This window comes from Engraulis encrasicolus, chromosome 14 (assembly GCF_034702125.1).
Source record: "Engraulis encrasicolus isolate BLACKSEA-1 chromosome 14, IST_EnEncr_1.0, whole genome shotgun sequence".
Lineage (NCBI taxonomy): Eukaryota > Metazoa > Chordata > Actinopteri > Clupeiformes > Engraulidae > Engraulis > Engraulis encrasicolus.
The window spans coordinates 3816195-3840194 of record NC_085870.1 but is presented as its reverse complement, the minus strand read 5'-3'; the positions used below and the strand labels follow the sequence as shown (position 1 = coordinate 3840194).

Below are 24000 nucleotides of genomic sequence, written 5' to 3'. Positions count from 1 at the left end.
AGTCAGAATTCACTCTGAGGATTGTATTGAAGTAGATACAGCTGGTTAGAGCTCACTCTAGAAACTGTGTTTATGTAGACGTGCCTGGTTAGAACTCACTCCCAGAACCGTGTGTTGATGTAGATGTGTGTGTGATTAAAATTCATTTTTATAGAACCATATTCATGATGTATCTGTATGTGGTTAGAATCAAGGAGAGAATAGATAGGAGGGTGTACTGACGTCATAACAGCGTAGTATGAGTTTGCCGCGGGGGGAGTCACATTTCTTCTATGGTCAGTACTAGAGGCATGATGACAAAATGCAATGCCACTACCGCCAGGGTTGGAGTGTGGAACTGTCCTTAATTATCCCCCGCAATTACTGCTGACTACCACCAGGGTAGGAGGGCGGAACTGTCCTTAATTATCCCAATCCGCAATTACTGCTGACTGGCAGCTGCACTTAATTAAGCCACACACTGAACACTGACCGGATATCCTCTTTCGACCAGGAGTTTCCGGATTTTTGGGAGTCACAATTTGTATCCATCATGGCGTTGCACCCACTGACCATGCGTACCGTGTCCTTAAGCTACCCCCACGTACTACACCGTGGCCAATGCATTTTCCATCCAGTAATCGTTCTGATCCAATCTACTTTCTTTGGATAGAACCAAAGAAACTGAACAGAAGAACAATCTCTCGGGGGGAAATGCATTGGCCACGGTGTAGTACGGGGGCGTTGCCTGAGGACACGAGTGGATGGAAAATTAACTCCCTTGCGCATGGTCATTGGTCAGTGGGTGCGATGGATACAATTTTCCGTACTCCCTTGCGCATGGTCAGTGGGGGCGACACCATGATGGATAATTTGTGGCCAAATTAACGGCAGCTGTTGGTCAGCAGTAATTGCTGGGGGTAATTAAGGACAGCTGACAAACATTCACGCTGTCCTATGACCTGTTCCACACTCCGACCCTCGCGGAAGTGTCATTGATTGCATGCTTTCCTGATGCTTCCAATACTGACCGTAGAAGAAGAATAAAATGTCCGTACTCCCCTCGCCATCATTTCGTACTACGCTGTTATGTAAGGGTTAACGTTCGGCGAGAAAGTCGCTACCGTGGAATAGCAGCACGACAGAGAGAATCTTTAGACCCCGACGCGGAGCGGAGGGGTCTTGTTCTCTCTGAAGTGCTGCTATTCCACAAAGCGACCGACTCGCCGAAAGTTAACCCGCTTATTATATGGATATACTTAAATGATTCACACATGGCGGGGACATTTCTTTAGGCCTATTTAATGTTAAGATTGTTGCTGCGCAAAACAAAACAGTGCCGTTGTGAAACACCGCTAGGCAACAGCTAGGTAGCCAGGACAACAGGTGTTGTCTATCACAGCAGCTGATTAGAGTCTTGTTGAAAAGTCGCTTTAGCAGTGAAAAGTCTTTGCCATTGACAGCGGTCTGTTATAGACCAACCCGTCCGTTATCGAAAAATAACAGACGTGCGAACGTTGGGGAGCCCCGTTGAAATGAATGGAGCATTCGACCGATGACGTCACAACCATATAATAAGACGTGAGTAAGCCCTCTTGTCTCAAGCCTCTTTGGACCGGATATCCTCTTTCTACCGGGAGTTTCCGGATTTTAGGGAGTCACAATTTGTATCCATCATGGCGTCGCACCTACTGAGTATGCGTACCGTGTTCTTAAGGTACACCCACGTACTACACTGTGGCCAAAGCATTTTCCATCCAGTGATTGTTCTTATCCAATCTACTTTCTTTGGTTATTCTCCAGTGATCGTTCTGATCCAATCTACTTTCTTTGGTTATTCTCCAGTGATCGTTCTGATCCAATCTACTTTCTTTGGTTATTCTCCAGAAATCGTTCTGATCCAATCTACTTTCTTTGGTTATTCTCCAGAAATCGTTCTGATCCAATCTACTTTCTTTGGTTATTCTCCAGTGATCGTTCTGATCCAATCTACTTTCTTTGGTTATTCTCCAGTGATCGTTCTGATCCAATCTACTTTCTTTGGTTATTCTCTCCAGTGATCGTTCTGATTCAATCTACTTTCTTTGGTTATTCTCCAGTGATCGTTCTGATCCAATCTACTTTCTTTGGTTATTCTCCAGTGATCGTTCTGATCCAATCTACTTTCTTTGGTTATTCTCCAGTGATCGTTCTGATCCAATCTACTTTCTTTGGTTATTCTTCAGTGATAGTTCTGATCCAATCTACTTTCTTTGGTTATTCTCTCCAGTGATCGTTCTGATTCAATCTACTTTCTTTGGTTATTCTCCAGTGATCGTTCTGATCCAATCTACTTTCTTTGGTTATTCTCCAGTGATCGTTCTGATCCAATCTACTTTCTTTGGTTATTCTCCAGTGATCGTTCTGATCCAATCTACTTTCTTTGGTTATTCTCCAGAAATCGTTCTGATCCAATCTACTTTCTTTGGTTATTCTTCAGTGATAGTTCTGATCCAATCTACTTTCTTTGGTTATTCTCTCCAGTGATCGTTCTGATTCAATCTACTTTCTTTGGTTATTCTCCAGTGATCGTTCTGATCCAATCTACTTTCTTTGGTTATTCTCTCCAGTGATCGTTCTGATCCAATCTACTTTCTTTGGTTATTCTCCAGAAATCGTTCTGATCCAATCTACTTTCTTTGGTTATTCTCCAGAAATCGTTCTGATCCAATCTACTTTCTTTGGTTATTCTCCAGTGATCGTTCTGATCCAATCTACTTTCTTTGGTTATTCTCTCCAGTGATCGTTCTGATCCAATCTACTTTCTTTGGTTATTCTCCAGTGATCGTTCTGATCCAATCTACTTTCTTTGGTTAGAACTCACTCTCAGGACCGTGTTGATGTAGATGCGGCTGGCGGGGCCCGAGTTCTCCAGCTGGAACCACTGATCCAGACTCAGCTGGGGGCGGGCCAGGAGGCGGGACAAGGGGATGGTCAGGCTGCCCAGGGATTGGACACGGTCATTGTCCTTCACCTGCCACACACAAAGACAGACCAATGAAGAGTGAGTGATTTCAGTAGTACCAGTTTAAATAAACCGTTGTTTAACTAATCCATTGCTAACACTGAAACAGGATTTGTGGACCTCTATTAAGTCCTTAGATATCACATATCTCATACAAAACAGTATGGGAAATAAGTGTGGACTACTGTAACATGCTTGAGCAAACATTACCCGTCTGTGAATAAATAATGTGTGCAAAGGTGTGGCTTTATTTACGTTTTGTCATAACACAAATGCCATACATCACCTCTCTTTCAGTTGAGCAATTTTCAAGTGCTACAATGATAACAATGTCTACCTGTATATCAATGTCTTGTACCTGTATATCGATGTCCTGTTTACTGGGGTCCTGGATGAAGAAAGTGAAGGCATCCTCCCACTCTGGGTTCACCGTCTCCCAGGCCGTCTGTGCCATCAGAAGGAGAAGGGAGAGAGGAGATACAGTAATATCAGCTTTGATACAGTTTAAGGAAGAAAAATGGACGTGCTCAACTTCTTGGACATGTTGTTTGCTTTTTGGACATGGTGGTAATATAAATAAATAATGAGACGCAGTTTGGGAGTGCGGATTTTTCTTCCTTAAGTTGATACATTTTATCGCGCACCCAAATGCTTTAGTTTTTTTCCAAGAAGTTGAGCGCGTCCTTTGCCAAAACTTGAAGCTTTGATACAGTACCTCCAGTGGTACGCTGTAATAGTCAGTGAAAGTTAAGTACCAAAGTACTACAATACTGTGACATAACACAGGGCCTTTAGTAATGCACTACAACTTGGCCATTGCCATTCTGGTAACAGCAAGTTTATAACGCCATGTCTTAACATGTTAAAGTACTTTACATTGCACAAGAAGGGACTTTGGTGAAGGTCAATGACAGAGCTCATCACATGCTCGTCAGACTGAAGTACTGTACCTCCACATGGAATACTTCTATTTTTTACCTTCAATGAGGTCTGCATGAAAGCCTCTGTTAACACCTAGCTATTATGTGCATTACTCTGTGCAAGTCAGTACAGTGCTGGGTGGCACTAGCATGATTATCATGGACTTTCAAATCTCTTCGAGACTTGGTCTGACCAAGAACGTAACAATTAACATTTGCCAAACGGCATGGTTGACCCGCCTCCCATTATATGTGTTATTCTGTGCAAGTCAGTACAGTGCCGTGTAGCACAACAGATTTAGGCGTGCCTCTAACCCTATTGGTAGGTAATGAGCTGCTGTAATGATATTGCCAACAAAAAGCTGTGATATTGTTGTAGCGCAGGCGTGGGGAACCTTTGTCTGAAGGGCCATTTGCGGCCCTTGAGGCCGTTTTATCTGGCCCTCGAGACCATTTTAATGTTATGCAGCTTCACATGAAATATGACATATTTTGTAAAAGAATCTTAGAAACTACATTTGCAATACAATTAGGTTATATTCAGGGGACCTGCAGAAGGTGGGGTCTGTTTTAAAGGTGTCTGCCTTCAATATAAGCCTATAAGTGCAGGAGTAAATCCTGGTTTGTGTTCATTGACGGCCCTCGAAGGACTTTGACGGCCCTCGGAAGAATTTGAGGTGGCCATTCGAATGAAAAAGGTTCCCCACCCCTGTTGTAGCGCCATAATGCGCACTGTTCTGTCAGTGGAACACTTCACTATTGGTTGACAGAAATGTAGCTACAATATAACTACACCACTATGACTGTGCACAGAGTTTTTAGTAATATATTACAGAATAGTAATTAATTACCACAACAAATGTATAATAGATATAACTGAATGCAGGGGTGATAGTGAAAAAAAATCCTGAGCCTGAACTTTTTTCCCTGCTCTAACAACGACGACGACAAGATACTGCATAGTGACGTAACGTAGGCCTATTTTGACACATTATTAAAACATTTAATAGCCTGTGTGTGACCATTATTCAAGCCTGATAGTAGAAGAAAACCCTGAACCTGTAACACTTTCTGAGATAAGAATAACCTAATGGCTAATTATTATCAATGTTTTTATTTTTGCAAACTCGGTTAAGCCTGAAATCAGGCATGGAGCCTGAATACTATCAGTGTGTGTGTGTATGAAGTCTGTACTGTACTGTACCCTGCTCTCCTTGGTGATGTCCTGCACAGACAGCTGCACCATGGGACTCGGGTCCTTGTTGCCTTTCTTCTTCTGTAACACACACAAACACACAGGCACATACACACACACACACACACACACACACACCACACATGTACGCACACACTCACACACACACGCACGCACATGCGCACGTACGGACATACGCACACTCGCACACACACACACACACACACACACACACACACACACACACACACACACACACACACACACACAATACATAGTTTAGGGAAGTGACGATCAGCGATAGGCATTCTTGCGTAACATGACTCAATCCGTTAACGGCATTAAGACTATCTCAAATTATAAGGAGACGGCCAGAGCAGAGCAGAGCAGAGCTTGGCCAGCAAAGACTGAAAACAGCACAAAATCAGGAAAGAACATTAAAGGCAGGAATGCCAGCGACAGCACACAATGGCCTATAATGGTCTGAAGCTCTGCCAAAAAAGGGGTAATTTGATTTGAGTGGATTGCAAGCCAGAACAGATCTGGGATCAGCTGCTAAATACTTGTTGAGTCTTGTAGTGGCAAAAGCAACGCTGAGGGAGAGAAGGCAAGTCTGAGCCTACAGTAGATTTGCCATCAGGCACAGCTTCTGCCTTGTAGCTTTGACTGACTGGATGCACGTAGACAGGAAACAGTTTTAATTGGCTGATGGAGCTGTCACTCACCGGAAGAGCCTCAGCTTTATCCAAGTAAACGGCCAAGATGGCCGCAGAGGGAGGGTCCGCTGTCTTGCAGGTCACCGCGGAGTTCCTCTGGATAACCTGAGCAGACAGGAAGTGACTATGAAATACAGTAACTCTGAGGTTCACTCAAGAACATGCAAGTCTCTGTACAGTAACCACAGGTATAGATTAGACAAAGTGTGCCAAGTCTGGTCTGGGTGTGTTTAAGGAAACCATAGTTGCTAACCACATTAGCTACTTTGTTGTTTGCAATGCAGTTTCCCATTGACAACTACCCAAGTTGCTAACTGGCTAACAACTATGCTTTCGAGAAATGCACCCTTGACTTGTTTTCTACCAACGTCCCCATGGTTGTAATGCCACTGTACATGCAACTGTTCAATGACCATAAAACATCTTGACACTTTTTCCCTCTTGGTTTGAGTCCGAGCTGCTCTAGCTTTGCTACGTCTTTGTGTTCTATGTTTCCTCTACATTTCTCGAAAGCATAGTTGTTAGCCAGTTAGCAACTTGAGTAGTTGCCAATAGGAAATCACATTGCAAACAACAAAGTAGCTAACGTAGTTACCAACTATGGTTTCAAGAAATGTACCCCAGTTCTGTTAGTGGCTTCATGTTCATGTCAATAAGTTAGGAGGGCACTCAGTGTAATACTGTAGCCTAATGCAGCCCTTAAAGGGACACTGTGTGAGATTTTTAGTTGTTTATTTCCATAATTCATGCTACCCATTCACTAATGTTACCTTTTTCATGAATACTTACCACCAGCACCAAATTCTAAGTATTCATTGTGACTGGAAAAAAATCCCTTTTCTTACATGGAAAGGGGGATCTTCTCCATGGTCCACCATTTTGAATTTCCAGAAATAGCCATTTTTAGATGCAAAAATGACTGTGCTTGGACCATACTAGAAAATATTTGTTTATTACTTAGTAAACTTTCATGTAAACATAAAATTTGGCAATAGACAGCCCAGTTTCAATGAGTACCATAGTTGCAATACCTTTTTTGACCATTTCCTGCACAGTGTCCCTTTAAACATACTGTAATGCTATTTTAAGTATATTCTGTACGTAGACGAGGACAGCATATTTACGTAAATGGCACATTTGGTGTTTGCTGGTGAAACTGACTTTCAATCCTCTATGTCAGTGTTTCCCAACCAGGGGTACGTGTACCACAAGGGGTACGCGAGCACACTGCAGGGGGTACTTGGAAAAATGTTATTATTGTAACAAATGGAGCAGTCACATCAGGACAGAGAAAGCAATGTAGAACATGAATTAGGGGGTACTCAGGGCACAACTAAGATGCTTAGGGGGTACGGAAGACAAAAAAGGTTGGGAAACACTGCTCTATGTCTATGTAATGTGTGTCACAAGGTGAATTTTGTATTCCGTGAGGGGTAACCTTGGTTACCTCGTCCAGCTTTTCCGTGTTGTCTTGCAGGGTGAGCCACTCCAGCCTGAGATGCACGCGGCCCGTCTTGGCCTCCTTCAAAGGGAACCACTGGGGAAAGACAGAGAACACTCAACCCACACTAATCAACGCTTTACCCATACCAATCAACACTTTACCCATACTAATCAAAGGTTTAGTAAGTTTCGAGGCAGCCATGGCCTAATGGTTAGAGAGATGGTCTAAGAATCAAAGGGTGCCAGGTTCGAATCCGACCCTTACCTCTCTCTAAACCTCACCTCCATCCATGGCTGAAGTGCTCTTGAGCAAGGCACCTAACCCCATATTTCTCTAGGGACTGTAATCAATAACCTTTAAATAACTGTAAATCTCTTTGCATAAAAACATCAGCAAAGTATTACGTAATGTAATGTGAGCAACTTCTTGTTGGAGCTTGTATCAGAGCCTTTTCACGTAAAAGCTGTTATGTGACATTGGTAACGTTTGACTGCAATATTACCACATGAAGACGGTGTACTGTATGTGGCAGCGGACCTGAAAGAGTTGCAAAGAGTTACATACACATACGTCATACTTACTTCATCCACAACTTTGGACTTCTTGACGATGCCCAGATCCATCTTGGTCCTACAGAGAAGAAGAGAAGAAAGGCAAAACAATATGATGAAAAGACAAACGCACATTACCATAATCAGGAAATGGTTTTTAAGTCAAACACGGCTGCTGTTGACACACACACGATGGACGGATGGACACAGAGTATGATTCTTGTTCAGCTGAGATATGCAGCTTTGGTCGAGTATACCATAGCCCTTAAGGGCCGTACACACAAGTCACTGCTAGTTACTCGCTCAGCGAATGAACTCAATAGAATGTCAATGTGTTCCAGCGAGACTGGCAGGCGAGTAGGCGAGTACTGTACAAGCGATGCGATGTGGGCGGATCCCGAGTTGAAAATATTTTATCTTCGAGCGAGGCGAGGAAGCGAGTAACCAATTGGAAGGCAGAGTTCGGTACTTCTCGCCTATTCATTGGCAGTTAAAGCCGCGGGAACTTTCAGCGAACGTTCCATGAAAGAGAGGCGAGTAGGCGAGCAAGCGAGAAGCTAGCAAATAGCAGCGATGTGTGTGTACAGCCCTTAACACAAACCTTTACCCATACACTGAAGAACATTGGAAGCCAGTTAAACGTAAAAAAACAAGTTGCCCTGCTGTCTTCAGTTGGTAAGTTAACTCAACTCTAGGCTTAACTCAACTTAAGGCTTTCTCAAGTTGAGTTAACTTACAAACTTAAAACAGCAGTGCAACTTTCTTTTTTTTAATTGAACTCAAACTGGCTACAATGTTTTACAGTGTAGCTCTACCAGAGAGAGCAGAGAGAGAGAGAGGTTCCATTGGCCCAGACCTAAGGACCTTTCTATTCAATGCTAGGAGTAATACAGTTGAGGACGATATTATTAGCCCCCCTCCTGAAATTAGACATTTCTCTTGATTTCTCAGTAAGAATTACCATTATTCACCGTTTCTGTTATTCTGGAAACAAATACACTGATGGAGATAATGTTCAATGAGTTGAATTTGGATTTCTCTATTGTTACGATGATTTTAAACAAAAAAGGGCAAAAATGACAAGGACAAAATTATTAGCCCCCTGATCATTAATAGTCCATATGGCGCCATTTATGAACCAAAACTGACAACAGGCTCTGATAAGTTGCTACCTAGGTTGGCTCGTGCCCCACTAGGGATTTTGGCCCATTTCTTCACTGCAAAGTGTTCTAGCTGGTCCAAATCGAATGGATGCTGAGCATAGACATTAACCACAGACTCCCAGTGGGATTGAGGACTGGAATATGAGCGGGTGATTCCAATATCATGGTTTTAGTGCCCTTGAAGAACCTCTGAACTAATCTAAATGTATGCTTTGGGTTACAATGTTGTTGGAAGACCCATCAATCCAGATTCAGACCCAGACTCCCTGTGTCTGAGGCTGAATAAAAGACTAAACTTGATGCCCTTCCACTATGTGTAACTGGGGAAACGGCTTAGCCTCATTAGACCAAAGAAGCATTGGACACCTGCCTAGATGATTGTTATTGACCTGGCCTCACCTGGAGGTTTTTTCCCCCCCAAGAAAGACAGTTGTTAGGGCTTGTCATCATATTGGGCTTTGGGGCCATCATCACAGAAGAACCCCTTTACTAAAGGCAGTGCATATCAGAGTGTTATTGAGCTTTACCTGTGAACATTTGAAAGTCAAAAATGAGTTTTGAACGTCTCTGCTTTCATCTGATGATATTCAATTGCACCTGCTTTGATGCATGAATTCTGCTTCTGTCAGGTGAAGAAAGGGATAGGCCTTGAATCGTTATAAGATGGTTTCCACAATTAAACATGGTGGTGGATGCATCATTCTGTGGCAGCCTCAGCCACAGGAAACCTTGTTTGGGTGTACAGCACCATAAAAACTGAAAATTATGATAGAATGTGGAAAGTGACCTTGCAAAAATATGCTCATAGAGGGAGTTAAGATCTTCACTGGATCTTTCAATAAGATAATAACCCAAAACTTGCATCCAAAATAGTTCAAATGTTCTTCAAGGATACTAAAACCATGGTCATGGAGTGGTTCAGACCTCAATCCTTCAGATAGTATTTGAAGAGTGCTGAAAATGAATGTCCATCCTCAACATCCATGCAATTTGGACCAGCTTAACTATTTGCAATGAAAAACATGGGCCAAAATCCCTGGTAGGACATGTGCCAACATAGTTAACAACTAATCAAAGTGCCTGGTGTCAATTTTTTTTCATAAATGGCACTGTATTGACTATTAATGATAAGGGGGCTAATAATTTTGTCCTTGCCATTTTTACACTTTTTTGTTTAAACTCATTGTGAAAATGGAAAAGTCCAAATTTAACTTATTGGATACTATCTCCATGGTGTATTCGTTTCCAGAATAACATACATTTATTAATAATGATCATTCTCAATGATCAATGAAGAGATATGTCTAATTTCAGGAGGGGGGCTAATAATATCGTCCTCAACTGTACGTCATGCCCCTTTGGGCAGACCGGAACCTGGTCATGTTAGGTGCCCATAGCAACCTATTACATTGGCATATCTCTATATACTTAAAGAATCTCTGGCTCTACTGTAGCGCATTGTACTAGCTTGGTAGGACCAGTAGCCTGGATAGGATGAAATGGCGAGACGGTACCTTCCCAGGAAGTCGTCCTGGTCCGGGTCTTTATCATACACCTCCACCTCCAGCTCCTGACCAGGCACTTCATGGACAATCACCTGAGCACGGTACACACGCAGCAGGCAGCACACATGCACCACGTGGACCCAAATGCACATACAGACAGACAGACAGACACATGCACACACAGACAGGCAGATCATACACACAAACAGACACATACATACAGACATACACAGGCATGAATGCACACCAAACACACACACACACACACAAACAAATGGACAGAAACACAGGCAGACAAACACACACAGACGTACACCCACGCACCCACACAAACACAAACACACACACACACACACACACACACACACACACACACACACACACACACACACACACACACACACACACACACACACACACACACACACAGAAAGATTCACAAATACAGACAGAAATGGACACTGAAATCGGCACATGATTGGCTGAGAAATGAGAAACAAACTTGAATTCGTGCTTTTCACAGAACCTAAAAAAATGGTATCAAAACAACCAATTGAAGGAGGAAACCAACGCACACCAGAGGTTTCGAGGTGCAGGTAGCGGGTAGATCAGCTTTTTAGAAGAAGATACCGCACACTCTTGTCCATCGTGCTGCAATTTATTAAGAAAACAACATTTCGGCCTGTATGGCCTTTAAACTTGCCCGTATGGCCTTAAAACTTGAGAAAGGCCATACGGGCCGAAACGTTGTTTTCTTAACAAATTGCAGCACGATGGACAAGAGTGTGCGGTATCTTCTTCTAAAAATCAAAACAATCAAATCATCAGAGATCTCCTCCTCCAGTCATGCTCTCCGGTCTTCAAGTCTCACCTCGTATATCTCTCCCCATTTGGGGTTCAGCGTGTTGTCGAGGTGCTTGGAGGTGAAGGACTGGGGCCCCACCCGCAGGATGGCGTAGGGGTCCGACATGCCCGAGATGATGCCCGCCACATAGTTATCCTTGGAGGCCAGGTCTGCCCCCTCCAGCAGGTGGATACGCACCACGCCCTGTGGAGAGAGGAATCCAGCTCAGCTCAGTAGGAGAGGGGGAGGAGAGAAGAGGGGAGGAGAGGAGAAGAGAGTAGAGGAGAGGAGGAGAGAAGAGGGGAGAGGAGGAGGAGGAGAGGGAGGGGGGAGGAGGAGAGGAGAGGAAAGGGGAGGGGGGGAGGCGAGGCGGGGGGGAGGAGAAGAGAGGAGAGAAGAGGGGAGGAGAGGAGGAGGAGAGGGGAGGGGGGAGTAGGAGAGGGGAGGAGAAGAGAGGAGAGGAGAGGATAGAGGAGCGAGGAGAGGAGTGGAGAGGAGAGGGGAGGAGAGGGGAGGAGAGCGGAGAGGGAGGGAGGGGAGAGAGGGGGGAGAGGAGAGGAGAGAGGAGAGAGGAGGGGAGGAGGAGAGGATAGGGGAGAGGGGGGGAGAAGAGGGGGGGGGGGGGAGGAGAGGGGAGGGGAAGAGAAGAGGGGAGGAGAGGAGGGGAGGGCGGGGGAGTAGGAGAGGGGAGGCGGGGGGTGGGGAGGAGAGGAGAGGAGAGGAGGGGAGTGGAAGAGAGAAGAGGAGAGGAGATGAGAGGAGAAGAGAAGGGGGGAGAGGAGAGGAGAGGAGTGGAGAGGAGATGGGAGGAGGAGAGAGGAGAGGAGAGGAGAGAGGAGATGAGGAGAGAGGAGAGGAGAGGAGAGAGGAGATGAGGAGAGAGGAGAGGAGAGGAGAAGAGAGGAGAGGAGAGGAGAGGAGAGGAGAGGAGGGGAGAGGAGAGGAGAGGAGAGGAGAGGAGAGAAATGGTTGGTAAGATGTGAGGAGAGGAGAGGAGAGGAGAGGAGAGGAGAGAAATGGTTGGTAAGATGTGAGGAGAGGTGGAGGTGAGGTGAGGAGAGGAGAGGAGAGATGTGAGGAGAGGAGAGGAGAGAAATGGTTGGTAAGATGTGAGGAGAGGTAAGGTGAGGTGAGGAGAGGAGAGGAGAGGAAGAGGAGAGGTGAGGAGAGGAGAGGAGAGGAGAGGAGAGGAGAGGAGAGGAGAGGAGAGGTAAGAAGAGGAGAGGAGAGGAGAGGAGAGGAGAAGAGAGGAGAGGAGAGGAGAGGAGAGTAGAGTAGAGTAGAGAAGAGAAGAGGAGAGGAGAGGAGAGGAGAGATGTGAGGAGAGGAGAGGAGAGGAGAGGAGAGGAGAGGAGAGGAGAGGAGAGAAATGGTTGGTAAGATGTGAGGAGAGGTGGAGGTGCTGCAGCCAAGACACTGGCAGGAAACCGAGAAACCGGTCTATGTGTCTGTTTGCTTTGTCTGTTTGTCGAGATCAGGATGTGTGTGTGTGTGTGTGTGTGTGTGTGTGTGTGTGTGTGTGTGTGTGTGTGTGTGTGTGTGTGTGTGTGTGTGTGTGTGTGTGTGTGTGTGTGTGTGTGTGTGTGTGCACATGCATGCCTGTGTGCGCATGTGTGTGTGCGCATGTGTGCATGCATGCATGCCTTTGTATGTGTGTGTGTGCAAGTGTGCAAGACAGTGTGCGTGTGTACCTACGTGCGTGCCTGTGTGTGTGCACATGAGACCGTGTACTTGCATGCATATGTGATATTTTCAGAGCAAGTGTGCCTTTCCTGTGTGGTGACACCCAGAGGGCATCAAAGGCAGAAGTTAGCTGGGTGAGTCAGAGCCAAAGGGGGAGGACTGCAACAGGACATGCAGAAACAGTGTTGCCAGATTGGGCTGTTTCCCGCCCAATTGGGCTGCTTAGGATGGCAGTGTGCGGGTAAAAATGGCATTTAGCAGAAAAACCCGCCCAATTTTTGCCATAGAAATCAATAGAATTGGGCGGGATTTTGTGCTTCTTGGCGGGTTTTGAGCATTTTTTGGGCTGGAAATCATCAGCCTCATCTGGCAACCCTGTTCAGAAACGCAGCCACCTGCACCATGACTCATATCACTGGTTAATATGATTGTTCATACACACAGCATCACTCAAGTGCTCATTCTAAATGAATTACTGGGTAAGTGCTGTGCTCAGTCATTCTTGGAAAAAGTGTGTGTGTGTGTGTGTGTGGTGGGGGGGAGGGGTGTATAGGTGTGTGTGTGTGTGTGTGTGTGTGTGTGTGTGTGTGTGTGTGTGTGTGTGTGTGTGTGTGTGTGTGTGTGTGTGTGTGTGTGTGTGTGCGCTACACCAATCTACCTTTGAGAGGCCAGTGCTATTGGAGCACGCCCACATGCTAGGGCCCTCACTCCTAGTTTTGTTGTTACTGGTAAATGTAAAAATGTAAAATATTTCCTCACTGGCTAGGGGTTAGGGTTAGGGATTGTTTTGGTTTGGGCACAGTTTAGCATTCTTTAGCTACTGTTAGGCCTAATTCACACCAGAGCGGGGAAGCGGGGCGGAATGGCAAAAATACATGGAAACAGATCTGTCCTTCCACACCAAACGGCGGAAGTCGGGCGGTAGCGGCGCGGGAGACGCTCCGATCCGCGCTACATATGGAAAATAGAACTCGAGCGGATTTTGGACGGCAGCGGGCGGCAGTGTCCCAATCGAATGAATGGCAAAGTAGCAAACTAGCTTTGGCTGTGGGGGGACGCTATCAGTGCGAAAGGCCGAGTAGAACACACCGGCCGAAATTAAGCAGAAAGAGCTCAGTCGTCTTGCTGCCTTTCCGCCACGCTCTAGTGTGAATCTGGCCTTAGGGTTCATATGAATGGAAGGGCCCCACAAAGATAGGAAGGGCCCCACAAAGATATTAAGGTTGGGCTGTGTGCGTGCGAGTGTGTGCGTTAGAGTGTGGCTCGGGCCGTTTTTTTATGTCCGAGCCCGGCCCTCAGCCGACAGAAAAGTGATCAACCCCGACCCGAGCCCGAGACTAATTAAAATGTTTGTGTCCGAACCCGTCCGCAGCCCGAGACCACTGTAATAACAACAGAACCTGTGCGCAAGCAAGATTTTCTATGTGGGCTCCTCCATACTCAAAATAGCACGTGATAAATAGCCAGGATAGGCAAAGACGTTAGGATGAGGCAATTTGCAGTAGCCTAATTTAGTTATGCAAGTAAGTATAAACACACACACACACACGCGCGCACGCGCACGCACACACACACACACACATGTGACAGCGCACCTTATGTTTCTTTCGGTTAGACTAACCAGAGATGTTGGGTGCGGTGATCAAATGCATGGGAGGGGCGTGAGAGGATAAGAAAGGCGAAAACTAACGAATACGTTTTGGATGCAGTCAGCGCGGCTATCAAAGCATTTGTTACGTTACTGTTAGTGCAAATAAATCCCCGCGAGCCCCGTGAAGCTGCTGCTTCTGTCGTTAAGAAGGATGGGCTATAAGTTAACCCCGAAGAACAGTAGCCTGTTCGGCCCTCCAAGAGAATGTCATTTCCCCTGATGTCCATGCGGTCTATAGGCTATAAAATGAGGAAAGGTTGCACGCGCATAGTTACAACTGTACAGTAAAAGTGACAACAAAAGAACCTACGTGAAGGACATGACATGTCACAGCGGACAAAACAACAGGAAACCTCTCTGCCCCTACCTTAGAATACTCCACGTAGCGCGTGCGTCTTCTTAGTTATATTAGTCCATATTATGCTCCTTGTTAGCCCATGCTGGAAATGTAATCCTTGGCGACCAATGCAGTGACAAACGTCGTCATTTTATGTTCAATATTCAAGACAGCCACGAAGGCATGCTAAAACATGGCCTACACATAGGCCTACAACAAAAGACCATGCGTTCACTGACAACTGATTTGGCACTTATTAAGAAAGCAAGTTGACTCTGCATCCCTGCTGGCTGACTCGGAGTGAGCGTCCATGTTGCCACTGGTAACTGGCGCGTGCATACAGCCAATAATAATCACTCGCACGAGTAGCCTACCAACATTTTCATTTATGCATATTCAATTACTTATTTTTTTAATCACAAAACTGCCGTTTGCATGAACTGAAACGTTTCCTCTGGTTGCTTACAATTTTCACAATGTCTGTTTGCTTCAAGCCCGAGTCCGACCCGAATCCGACAGATATTCTATTTTTTTTGTCCGAGTCCGGCCCGGCCCGTCGGGTTCCGACCAGGCCCGTCGGGTTTCGGTCGGGTTGCCATGCTCTGGTGTGCGTGTGCGTGTGCGTGTGCCTGTGCGTGTGCGTGTGCGTATGTGTGTGTGTGTGTGTGCGTGTGCGTGTGTGTGTGTGTGTGTGTGTGTTGTTTCTTTACCCTGGGCAGAGGACTGCGTAGCTGGGCAACGTGCAGATCGGGAACGAGGGGAACAGTCAGGCGATTGGGGAGGACCAGGAAGGAGGCGATGATGTCCATGATCATAGAGTCAGACATCACACTGAGAACACACACACACACACACACACACACAAACACACACACACAAACCGCACACACACACACACACACGAGCGCGCACACACACACACGCGCACACACACACACACACACACACACACACACACACACAAACACGCACGCACGCGCGCGCACACACACACACACACATGCGCACACACACGTGCGCACACACACATGCGCACACACACGTGCACATACACACACACACACACACACACACGTGCGCACACACACATGCGCACACACACGTGCACATACACACACAAATAATATAAATATAATAATATAAGTAAGACACAAGAACACAGTTATAAGAATACACAACCTCACACACACCGGAAAACAAACAAAGATGTGCCTCCAGAGTAAATGACCCATATATAATCACTAATATAACATCAAACATCACAACATGCTGTATACCCTTAAGAGCAAATAAAGACTGTAAACAAACAAACAAACACAGATGTCTCTCCGGGGTAAATGATCCATGGAGACACCATGAAGAGTAAACAAAGAAACAAACACAAGAATACGTATCTATACATACATACATATCTAAAAAACATACAAACGTATCTAAAAAAAAAAGAAAGAAACACAAACACACAGAGACATCTCACTGTAGATGCATCTCACGTCAGTATAAATACAAACACACAGGGACATCTGACAGCAGTAAATGATCCATGAATGTCTCAATATCTTTTTCCAGCAGTCAGCATGTATGTGGGGGGAAAGCAAGCTGATATCAGCGGTCTGCTTAACTCACTTGAGTCCAGGAATGTCCAGCAGATTGGTCAGGCCGGTCCAGTTAATATCCAACTTCTACAGGGGCATATGAAATGGAGACAAGAGTTAAAAGGGGTATTCCATTATTTTGGGGCTTAATACAGTTAAAATCGTTGGCCAGGGTTTATAAAGGTGGTAAAGTGTCTTATTTTTCATGTAAGCCATTGTCTTGCTTTAAGACAAGTTAAAATAGGGAGCATGTCGCTAAGCTAGTGAAAGTCAATGCATCCATGTAGCATGCTACATGCTACAGTGATCCATTGACTTTCACTAGCTTAGCTACATACTCCATCTTTTAACTTGTCTTAAAGCAAGACAACACTTAACATGAAAAATACACTTTACCACCTTTATAAACCCCAGCCAACGGTTTTAACTGTATTAAGCCTAAAAATAGTGGCATCCCCCTTTAAAGGAGTGGAAAGGAGATAAATGACAAATTGATTTACGAGCCATGTTTTAATTTCTTTAGATAGTCCTTGTATCTTTGTATCTACAGTATGAATGCATTAGATTATCTGACACAAAATAATGTGCAACTATGAAGGCATTACATTATTTGTCAAAAACAACAGATATGTAACAATTCTGTGTCAGCAAGGAGGGTTCATAATCCTGCCCAATCATCACTGTGAGATATTCTTACTTCTATTTTGTTCCATCTCTGACTCCTGTGTACTTTTTAAAAGGATCTACTAATTGCTGGCCTTGGCCTTATGTGAGTCCTGACAATGCATTGCCAGGTTTAATAGAGAAAGCTTAATAGACAGATGTACTTGCCAAAAAACTACTTAGAAATGGATGGCGATAACGATTTTCCAATAAATTGTCTCCATTGAGCGGATTATGTTTTTCGGTAAGGAAATGGTGTGTCAATATGCCAGGATACAGGATACACAGGATACAGGATTCGTTACAGGAATTGAAGAATATCAGCAAGAGCATTTTGCAGACCTATACTCTCTACCTACCCCTAGAAAAGTTGAAGCCACATGCCTGACAAGAAGGTGGATGACTGCAATGCAACTAATAAAAGGTCGGAACATGCGATTGTATAGACATACTGTACTGACAGACAGACAGGGTAGAGACAGACAGACAGACAGACAGACAGACAGGGTGGAGACAGAAAGACAGACAGACAGACAGACAGACAGGGCTGTATAGACATACTGTACAGACAGACAGACAGGGTAGAGACAGACATACTGTACAGACAGACAGACAGGGTAGAGACAGACAGACAGACAGACAGACAGGGTGGAGACAGACAGACAGACAGACAGACATACTGTAAAGACAGACAGACAGGGTAGAGACAGACAGACAGACAGACAGACAGACAGACAGACAGACAGGATAGAGACAGACAGACAGACAGACAGACAGGATAGAGACAGACAGACAGACAGACAGACAGACAGGGTGGAGACAGACAGACAGACAGACAGACAGGATAGAGACAAACGGCCAGACAGACAGATAGACAGACAGGGTAGAGACAGACAGACAGACAGACAGGGTGGAGACAGACAGACATACAGACAGACAGACAGACAGTAAAACAGACAGACAGACAGACAGACAGACAGGGTAGAGCGCAACAGACAGACAGACAGACAGACAGGGTGAAGACAGACAAACAGGGTGGAAACAGACAGACAGACAGACAGACAGACAGACAGTAAAACAGAGACAGTAAAACATTGGACTCACGGGGCGGCGGATGAAGAACATGGTGACCGCGCCCACAATGGGCACGTCTCCAATCAGAGGCTCCAGAATCACACGCATCATTCCGTGTAGCTGAGAGGGAAAAAAAGATGTTATCAGTGAAGACTTTAATATGGTCATAAAAATGAGCTAGCTCACGTTTTCTTTTTTTCCTTTTCCCATTTCTTATGTACTTTTGACCCCCTTTCCATATACTGCATCTCTTTGACATCCTGGACAGATAAACATCTCAGGTAGATACATCTCGTTTCTTGTTTGCTGAACTTGAATGAGTGCTATTGTCAGATAATTATGAATCTGAACAAACCAAACAAAGGCTATCCTGAAAAAAACCCATACGTTGTGGCCCCCAGCACAGCTCAATGACAGCATGTAAATCAGGATTCAAATCAACACACCTGGACTCCTTTCACTCCGGCTTTGCAGAAGTACCTTTTCACTTCCACGTTTATCTCGCAATTGCCAACGTAGCTGACAGGTAAAGCAGAGATGCATAAATCAGTGCACTGTAATGACACCATGGAACGTATGCAAAAACATATATGGATATGTGTGGATGATTTTAACAACTCAGTTCAACATTACCTAATGTAAACATCCAGTAAAACTTGTCCTTTGTCATTTTCGGTGTGAGCCTTCACCCCTACAACCTTCATGGGCTGTAAGACACACACACACACACACACACACACACACACACACACACACACACACACACACACACACACACACACACACACACACACACACACACACACACACAGCAGATAAAATAGTCTTTCAGTTGAGGAATCCCAGTAATATTTGCTTTGCGACAGACTGTCTGCGTGGCATGCCGGTCTGGTCAGTCGTGAGAGTTTGGCTCAGGACATCACCTTGTCTCCCATGTCTATCTTGGTGAAGTTGAAGGTCTGCAGGTGTGCGTTGGAGCCCCTGACGGCTGGAGCTATGGTCTCGATCAGCAGCTTCTCCAGATACTGGCCTATAAAGGGCCAGGCCTGGTGTAGTACCTAGGAGATATAAGGGGGAGACACGAGAGAGGGGGAGAGCATCAGATACCGTCAGATACTAGTGGTGGTGGACAAAGTAAAAGTAAAAGTAAAAAAAAGAAACACAGTTTTTTTCCAACACAGGTAACTTATCTGAGTAAAAAGTAGACCAATGTACTTGTCTTACGATAAGCTAATTCTGCACAGGTTGGATTGAGTTTGTGGTAGGTCCTTGTTAAGTTTTTATTGTTTTTCAGTAATAACACAGTCTATCTCAATAGGTAGGTACAATGGACTCCATTGTACCTACCTATTGAGATAGACTTTGTTATTAAGTTAATGATGTAACAGCTATGTAATATCATGTGCTGCTGTTGTAATTACACCACAAAAGTACTTTTATTTTTACTTTGTCCACCACTGGAGATACTATCAGATCTGACCCAGGAGAACACTTTCAGCAACCTTTAACTACTGATATCTTTTCCTTTTTCTTGTAGCCCTGCAGTGTGCAGATGGGATCGCTAGTAATGACCCAACTAACTGTTTGTTTGCTGACAAACACTCCGTCATAACAACATAGCTATAACATTACTTAGAGTCCTTAGGAACACATTAAGATTTGTTAATAACCATCCTAGTAACAACAAGCGAATGATGATAGAGGCTTTGAAAGGGTTAATCAGCTATGGCTAATATCTATGTGTATGTTATTCCTCCCGAACATTATGCAATTAAGCAATCGACCCGACTAAACCTCTTTTCCTTTCTGAATGTGATGCTGAGTACACTATCATTGCACTGAACATGAACTTTTCATTATATTTCATACACTCAGAGATACTATCAGATCTCTCAGCCACTCAGTTCACTTGACCACTAAATGTCCGTCAGCTGTATTCAAGCATTCAACATCTACTTAGATGTTCTCCATTCAGGGATCAACTCAACCGTATGTCCAGTCAATTCTGAGAGTAGTTTTGAATATTAAGAGAGCACCAACCAAAAGCTGTCCATTTCACATGTACAGCGGCACATACAATATAAATCTGTGCATTCACGCATGTTCACTAGGAAATTAAATACACTGTCACACAAGTGTGGGGTTGCAGGTATGACATCACGTTGGGGGAACTCCCCCAGGATTCTAAGGTTCTACCAGAGACGGTTTAAATGCATTTAGAATAGAGAATCTTTGGTTCTACATAGACTCCTATGAGCCTGCGGAACCCCCAACGTGATGTCATAATGGTACATTTTCTTAAAATGGTTAACCTGCAACCCCACCTGTAACTGCCATGTGATTGCATGCTGCTATAGTATCAGCGGGAGACACGAGCATCGGTGCGAGAGAGTGACCAACCATGTAGTGCAGTGCAGGGTCTAAAACAAACAGGTTTATCTCTACAGTGTAGGCTGTGTTTGTGTTCAGTGTCCAGGGACACTACAAGACACATTTTTACATGTGTCCCCCCACAACATTTACAAAGTCAACCGCGATGTCACAAACTGTTTCCATCATCATAAGCATGTTGGTTTATGTGAAGCAGAAGTAAGGTATCTAAGAGGGGGATATTTTTGGCCTTGTACAGCATGACTGTTATGGCTGGAAAACATGGTTGTCCATTGTTGTGAATCAGCAACAAACACACAGCTCTTCAGTATAAAAAACGAGGGTCCAATGTGGTGGATAAATGTGAAGTTCTTCATCAGACTAGTAATGAAGTAGTAGTATAGTAGTAGTAGAGAACAATAGTGTAAGCTAAGGGATACTGTATTATTTAAGGAGCACTTCTCGATCACGAGGGCATTTGCTGTAATGTGTTTGTTAAAAAAGACCCTCTCTGACCGTTGCTATGATGACTCAAATATGCTTCTTGTGACTAAAGTTACACCATAAATTCAATATCTGTTAGTCAATTCTATTCTTAGGCTAGGAGCCTGAGGTCTGCCTGTTGGATAGGGGGGGGGGGGGATTGCAAGTAAATACTAGCATTCTATTGGTTTTGATGAGAGCCACTTCCTCCTCCTCCTCCTCCTCTTCCTCCTCCTTCTTCCTGTGACTCAGCCTGCACTAATATGGACAGATACACACGCTGAAAAGCTGCTAGCAGCACACTGGCATTTGGCCTCTCTGCTGTGCTCAATGTTGGGGATTATCACAAACGCAAGGGGCCACAGGGATGGGGACGGATGCTTTGTCACCCGCGCGTGTCACAGCCGTTGCTAGCCAAACACACCCACGGACAGACCCGCCACAACGCACACACGCACACATGCAAACAGCTGTCCCATGGTCGCCAGTCCATCAACACAGCAGCTGCTCTCATGTACTGTATGTACGTGTGTGTGTGTGTGTGTGTGTGTGTGTGTGTGTGTGTGTGTGTGTGTGTGTGTGTGTGTGTGTGTGCTTCCAAGTGAGAGCTTGCTGTGAGCACGCACTTGATGTGCAAGCCTGACTCGTCAAGAGTCAACTTTGTTGGGCATAATGGCAGACAGAAAGGCAAGCAAGCGGGCAAGCGGGCAGGCGCGCTGAGTACCCTTGGGTAAACTATGTTCCCTTGTAATCAGCTGAGGACGAGGGGATGCTAGGGAAGGTGGGGTGTGGAGGGGGTGCTTGGGTTGGGTTGGGTGGAGTCGTGGCGTGGCAATGCATTCTGGGCATTCTGTTTAGATTTAGAAAGAAAGGGCTGCTCTCGGCTGGCGCTGGCCTTCACCGCATGTGTGGCATGTGGAGGGTTTTTCCTCTGTGGCTGTTTTTAAAGGTCGGCCTTTTGTACTAATGAATCCACTGCATAGCTGCTGGTTGGGAGGGAGTACATATCCCTTGTGGCGTCTGTTTGTTGTTTTCCGATTTTTTGGAATACAACAGCAGCACACACACACAATGTGACAAACTCCAAGCAGAGTTTTGAGCTGCTGACAAACTTGACTTTGTTGCTTGGATTTGGAAATCGGAAGTTCATGTTGTAGGTGATGTACAGCCTACCTTGTTCAGCCATTCCACCTTCTCAACATCAGGGAAGTTGACCTGCAAAACAACAACAAAAATCAAATATCATGCTTACTCTGATGGCTTTCCCTTCCCCTGGGTCACCAAATAAATCTTGATTCATTTAGCTAACAGGAGGACCACACAATGCGGATGGATTGTGCTACATGTAGGTCTGTAGACAGGCATTGCAGAACTGAATCTTTCTCCAGGGGTCTACTTCAACATTTTTTATGTTTTGCTTCAGTTGGTTGCATCTTCACTCTTTGAGTGTAGCTTTGATTCACTGAGCCCCACCTTGCCTGTCTAAAACAGAAGTTAGGGTTGCTAAATATCGGGACAAACATGATAGGAATGCAAACTTAAAAAGTCTGACATTTCCAAACGGAGAGGAATGTCAATAAGTACTGCAATTATAAGATATAAAGTGAAAAGGCAAGCATTGCTTATTTAAGATAGTGTTCATACAGTATGTGTTTCACATAATCACACCTTGGCACTGTCATTCCAAAACTCCACATGTCAAACACGTCTGGGAGAATTGTGTGGGCTGGACCCTGTGCCCAGTTGTAGTGTGTGTATACTGTACACATCTGAGAAGTGGACGCTCTGTGAATTATTACTAAACTTCCACATGTAATAATAGTGAACCAACGAGTTTTAAACAACACAAATAGTGGTTGAATGTTTTCCTGCATCCAAAGAAATAGAAGCGCAGACCTCTGTGCCAATTTCTGCAAGTTCTGTCTCCAGTGCCAGACGTGAACAACAATCAATGCGCACAGAATACAGATCATTGTTTTGTGTGGACACTACTTTGGCATTTATCTTACCCACGCAGGAAGATCCCGTTTACTTTTGAATACTTTCGTTGATGTGTACTCCTGCTCGTTTCCCAACAAATGTATGGCCGATTTCAGTCGAGCCTCTTTAGCTTCGCGTGTATGTTTCCATCCGGAATAGACCATAAGCCCGAAAGCTACCAAACTGGTACTTATTCGATAATAACCAGCAAGATAAACTGGCAGAAGAGCACTCAGACATTTCCCGAAAGTCCAGAGGACGGCCGTTGCGCTTATCCCTGGAGTCTTCGGCGTCTCCATTTGGCTGCTTTCGACTGCATCTCCCCCGGCCTGGGCCGTATCCGTCTTCTCGGAGCTTTTCTCGGAGTCTTTCGACCCATCTTGGCCCGCATTTTCCATCGTGTCTACTTCAGCAAGTCCACGAATCACGGCCTGAACAACTGCAGCGTCCTGACAAAGGATATGCAAAGTAACGGGAATCCAGATTGATTTAAAGGTATTTTTCGTTCAGACGCATGTTAAAGGAGACAATTGAATACAAAAATGCCTCAGTCTCTGCCAATTCTGCGTGGCATACCCGCTGAGTCAACACGAAAGTATGTTGTGATATTGCGTGCTAGTCATAGGCTACAGCACGAGCGAAGCGCACTCCAAAAGGAAATTTCGACAAAAGTGCTCGACGCAGACCTCACCGTTAGATACACGCCCAGTTTGTGTTCAGAAGCCTTTCTCTGCGAGTTCTGAATGGGCTAGATCAGATACAGTAGCTAATATGACACTGCAGTCAAAGCAAAAGTATAAGTGGCTGTGGCGATTTTCCAGTGGGTGGGCGTGTGATGCGGAA

The 24000-nt window shown here is 45.0% G+C and overlaps 1 protein-coding gene across 1 annotated transcript in view; it reads right to left on the bottom strand.

The window, feature by feature from the left end:
• esyt1b (extended synaptotagmin-like protein 1b) overlaps nt 1-23971 on the bottom strand; it is a 73080-nt gene extending 49109 nt beyond the window's left edge. Inside the window, exons 1-16 of the mRNA XM_063214811.1 lie at nt 23187-23971; nt 22351-22392; nt 19248-19382; nt 18958-19031; nt 18771-18843; nt 18355-18444; nt 16619-16674; nt 15703-15823; nt 11349-11525; nt 10487-10569; nt 7840-7888; nt 7262-7351; nt 5824-5919; nt 5108-5179; nt 3342-3428; nt 2843-2992 (exon numbers count right to left, since the gene is read on the bottom strand). Coding sequence (XP_063070881.1) covers nt 2843-2992; nt 3342-3428; nt 5108-5179; nt 5824-5919; nt 7262-7351; nt 7840-7888; nt 10487-10569; nt 11349-11525; nt 15703-15823; nt 16619-16674; nt 18355-18444; nt 18771-18843; nt 18958-19031; nt 19248-19382; nt 22351-22392; nt 23187-23555 — 1764 coding nt within the window. The 5' untranslated portion in view covers nt 23556-23971. The remainder of the gene's footprint in view (nt 1-2842; nt 2993-3341; nt 3429-5107; nt 5180-5823; nt 5920-7261; nt 7352-7839; nt 7889-10486; nt 10570-11348; nt 11526-15702; nt 15824-16618; nt 16675-18354; nt 18445-18770; nt 18844-18957; nt 19032-19247; nt 19383-22350; nt 22393-23186) is intronic.
• Between the last annotated feature and the right edge of the window lie 29 nt (nt 23972-24000).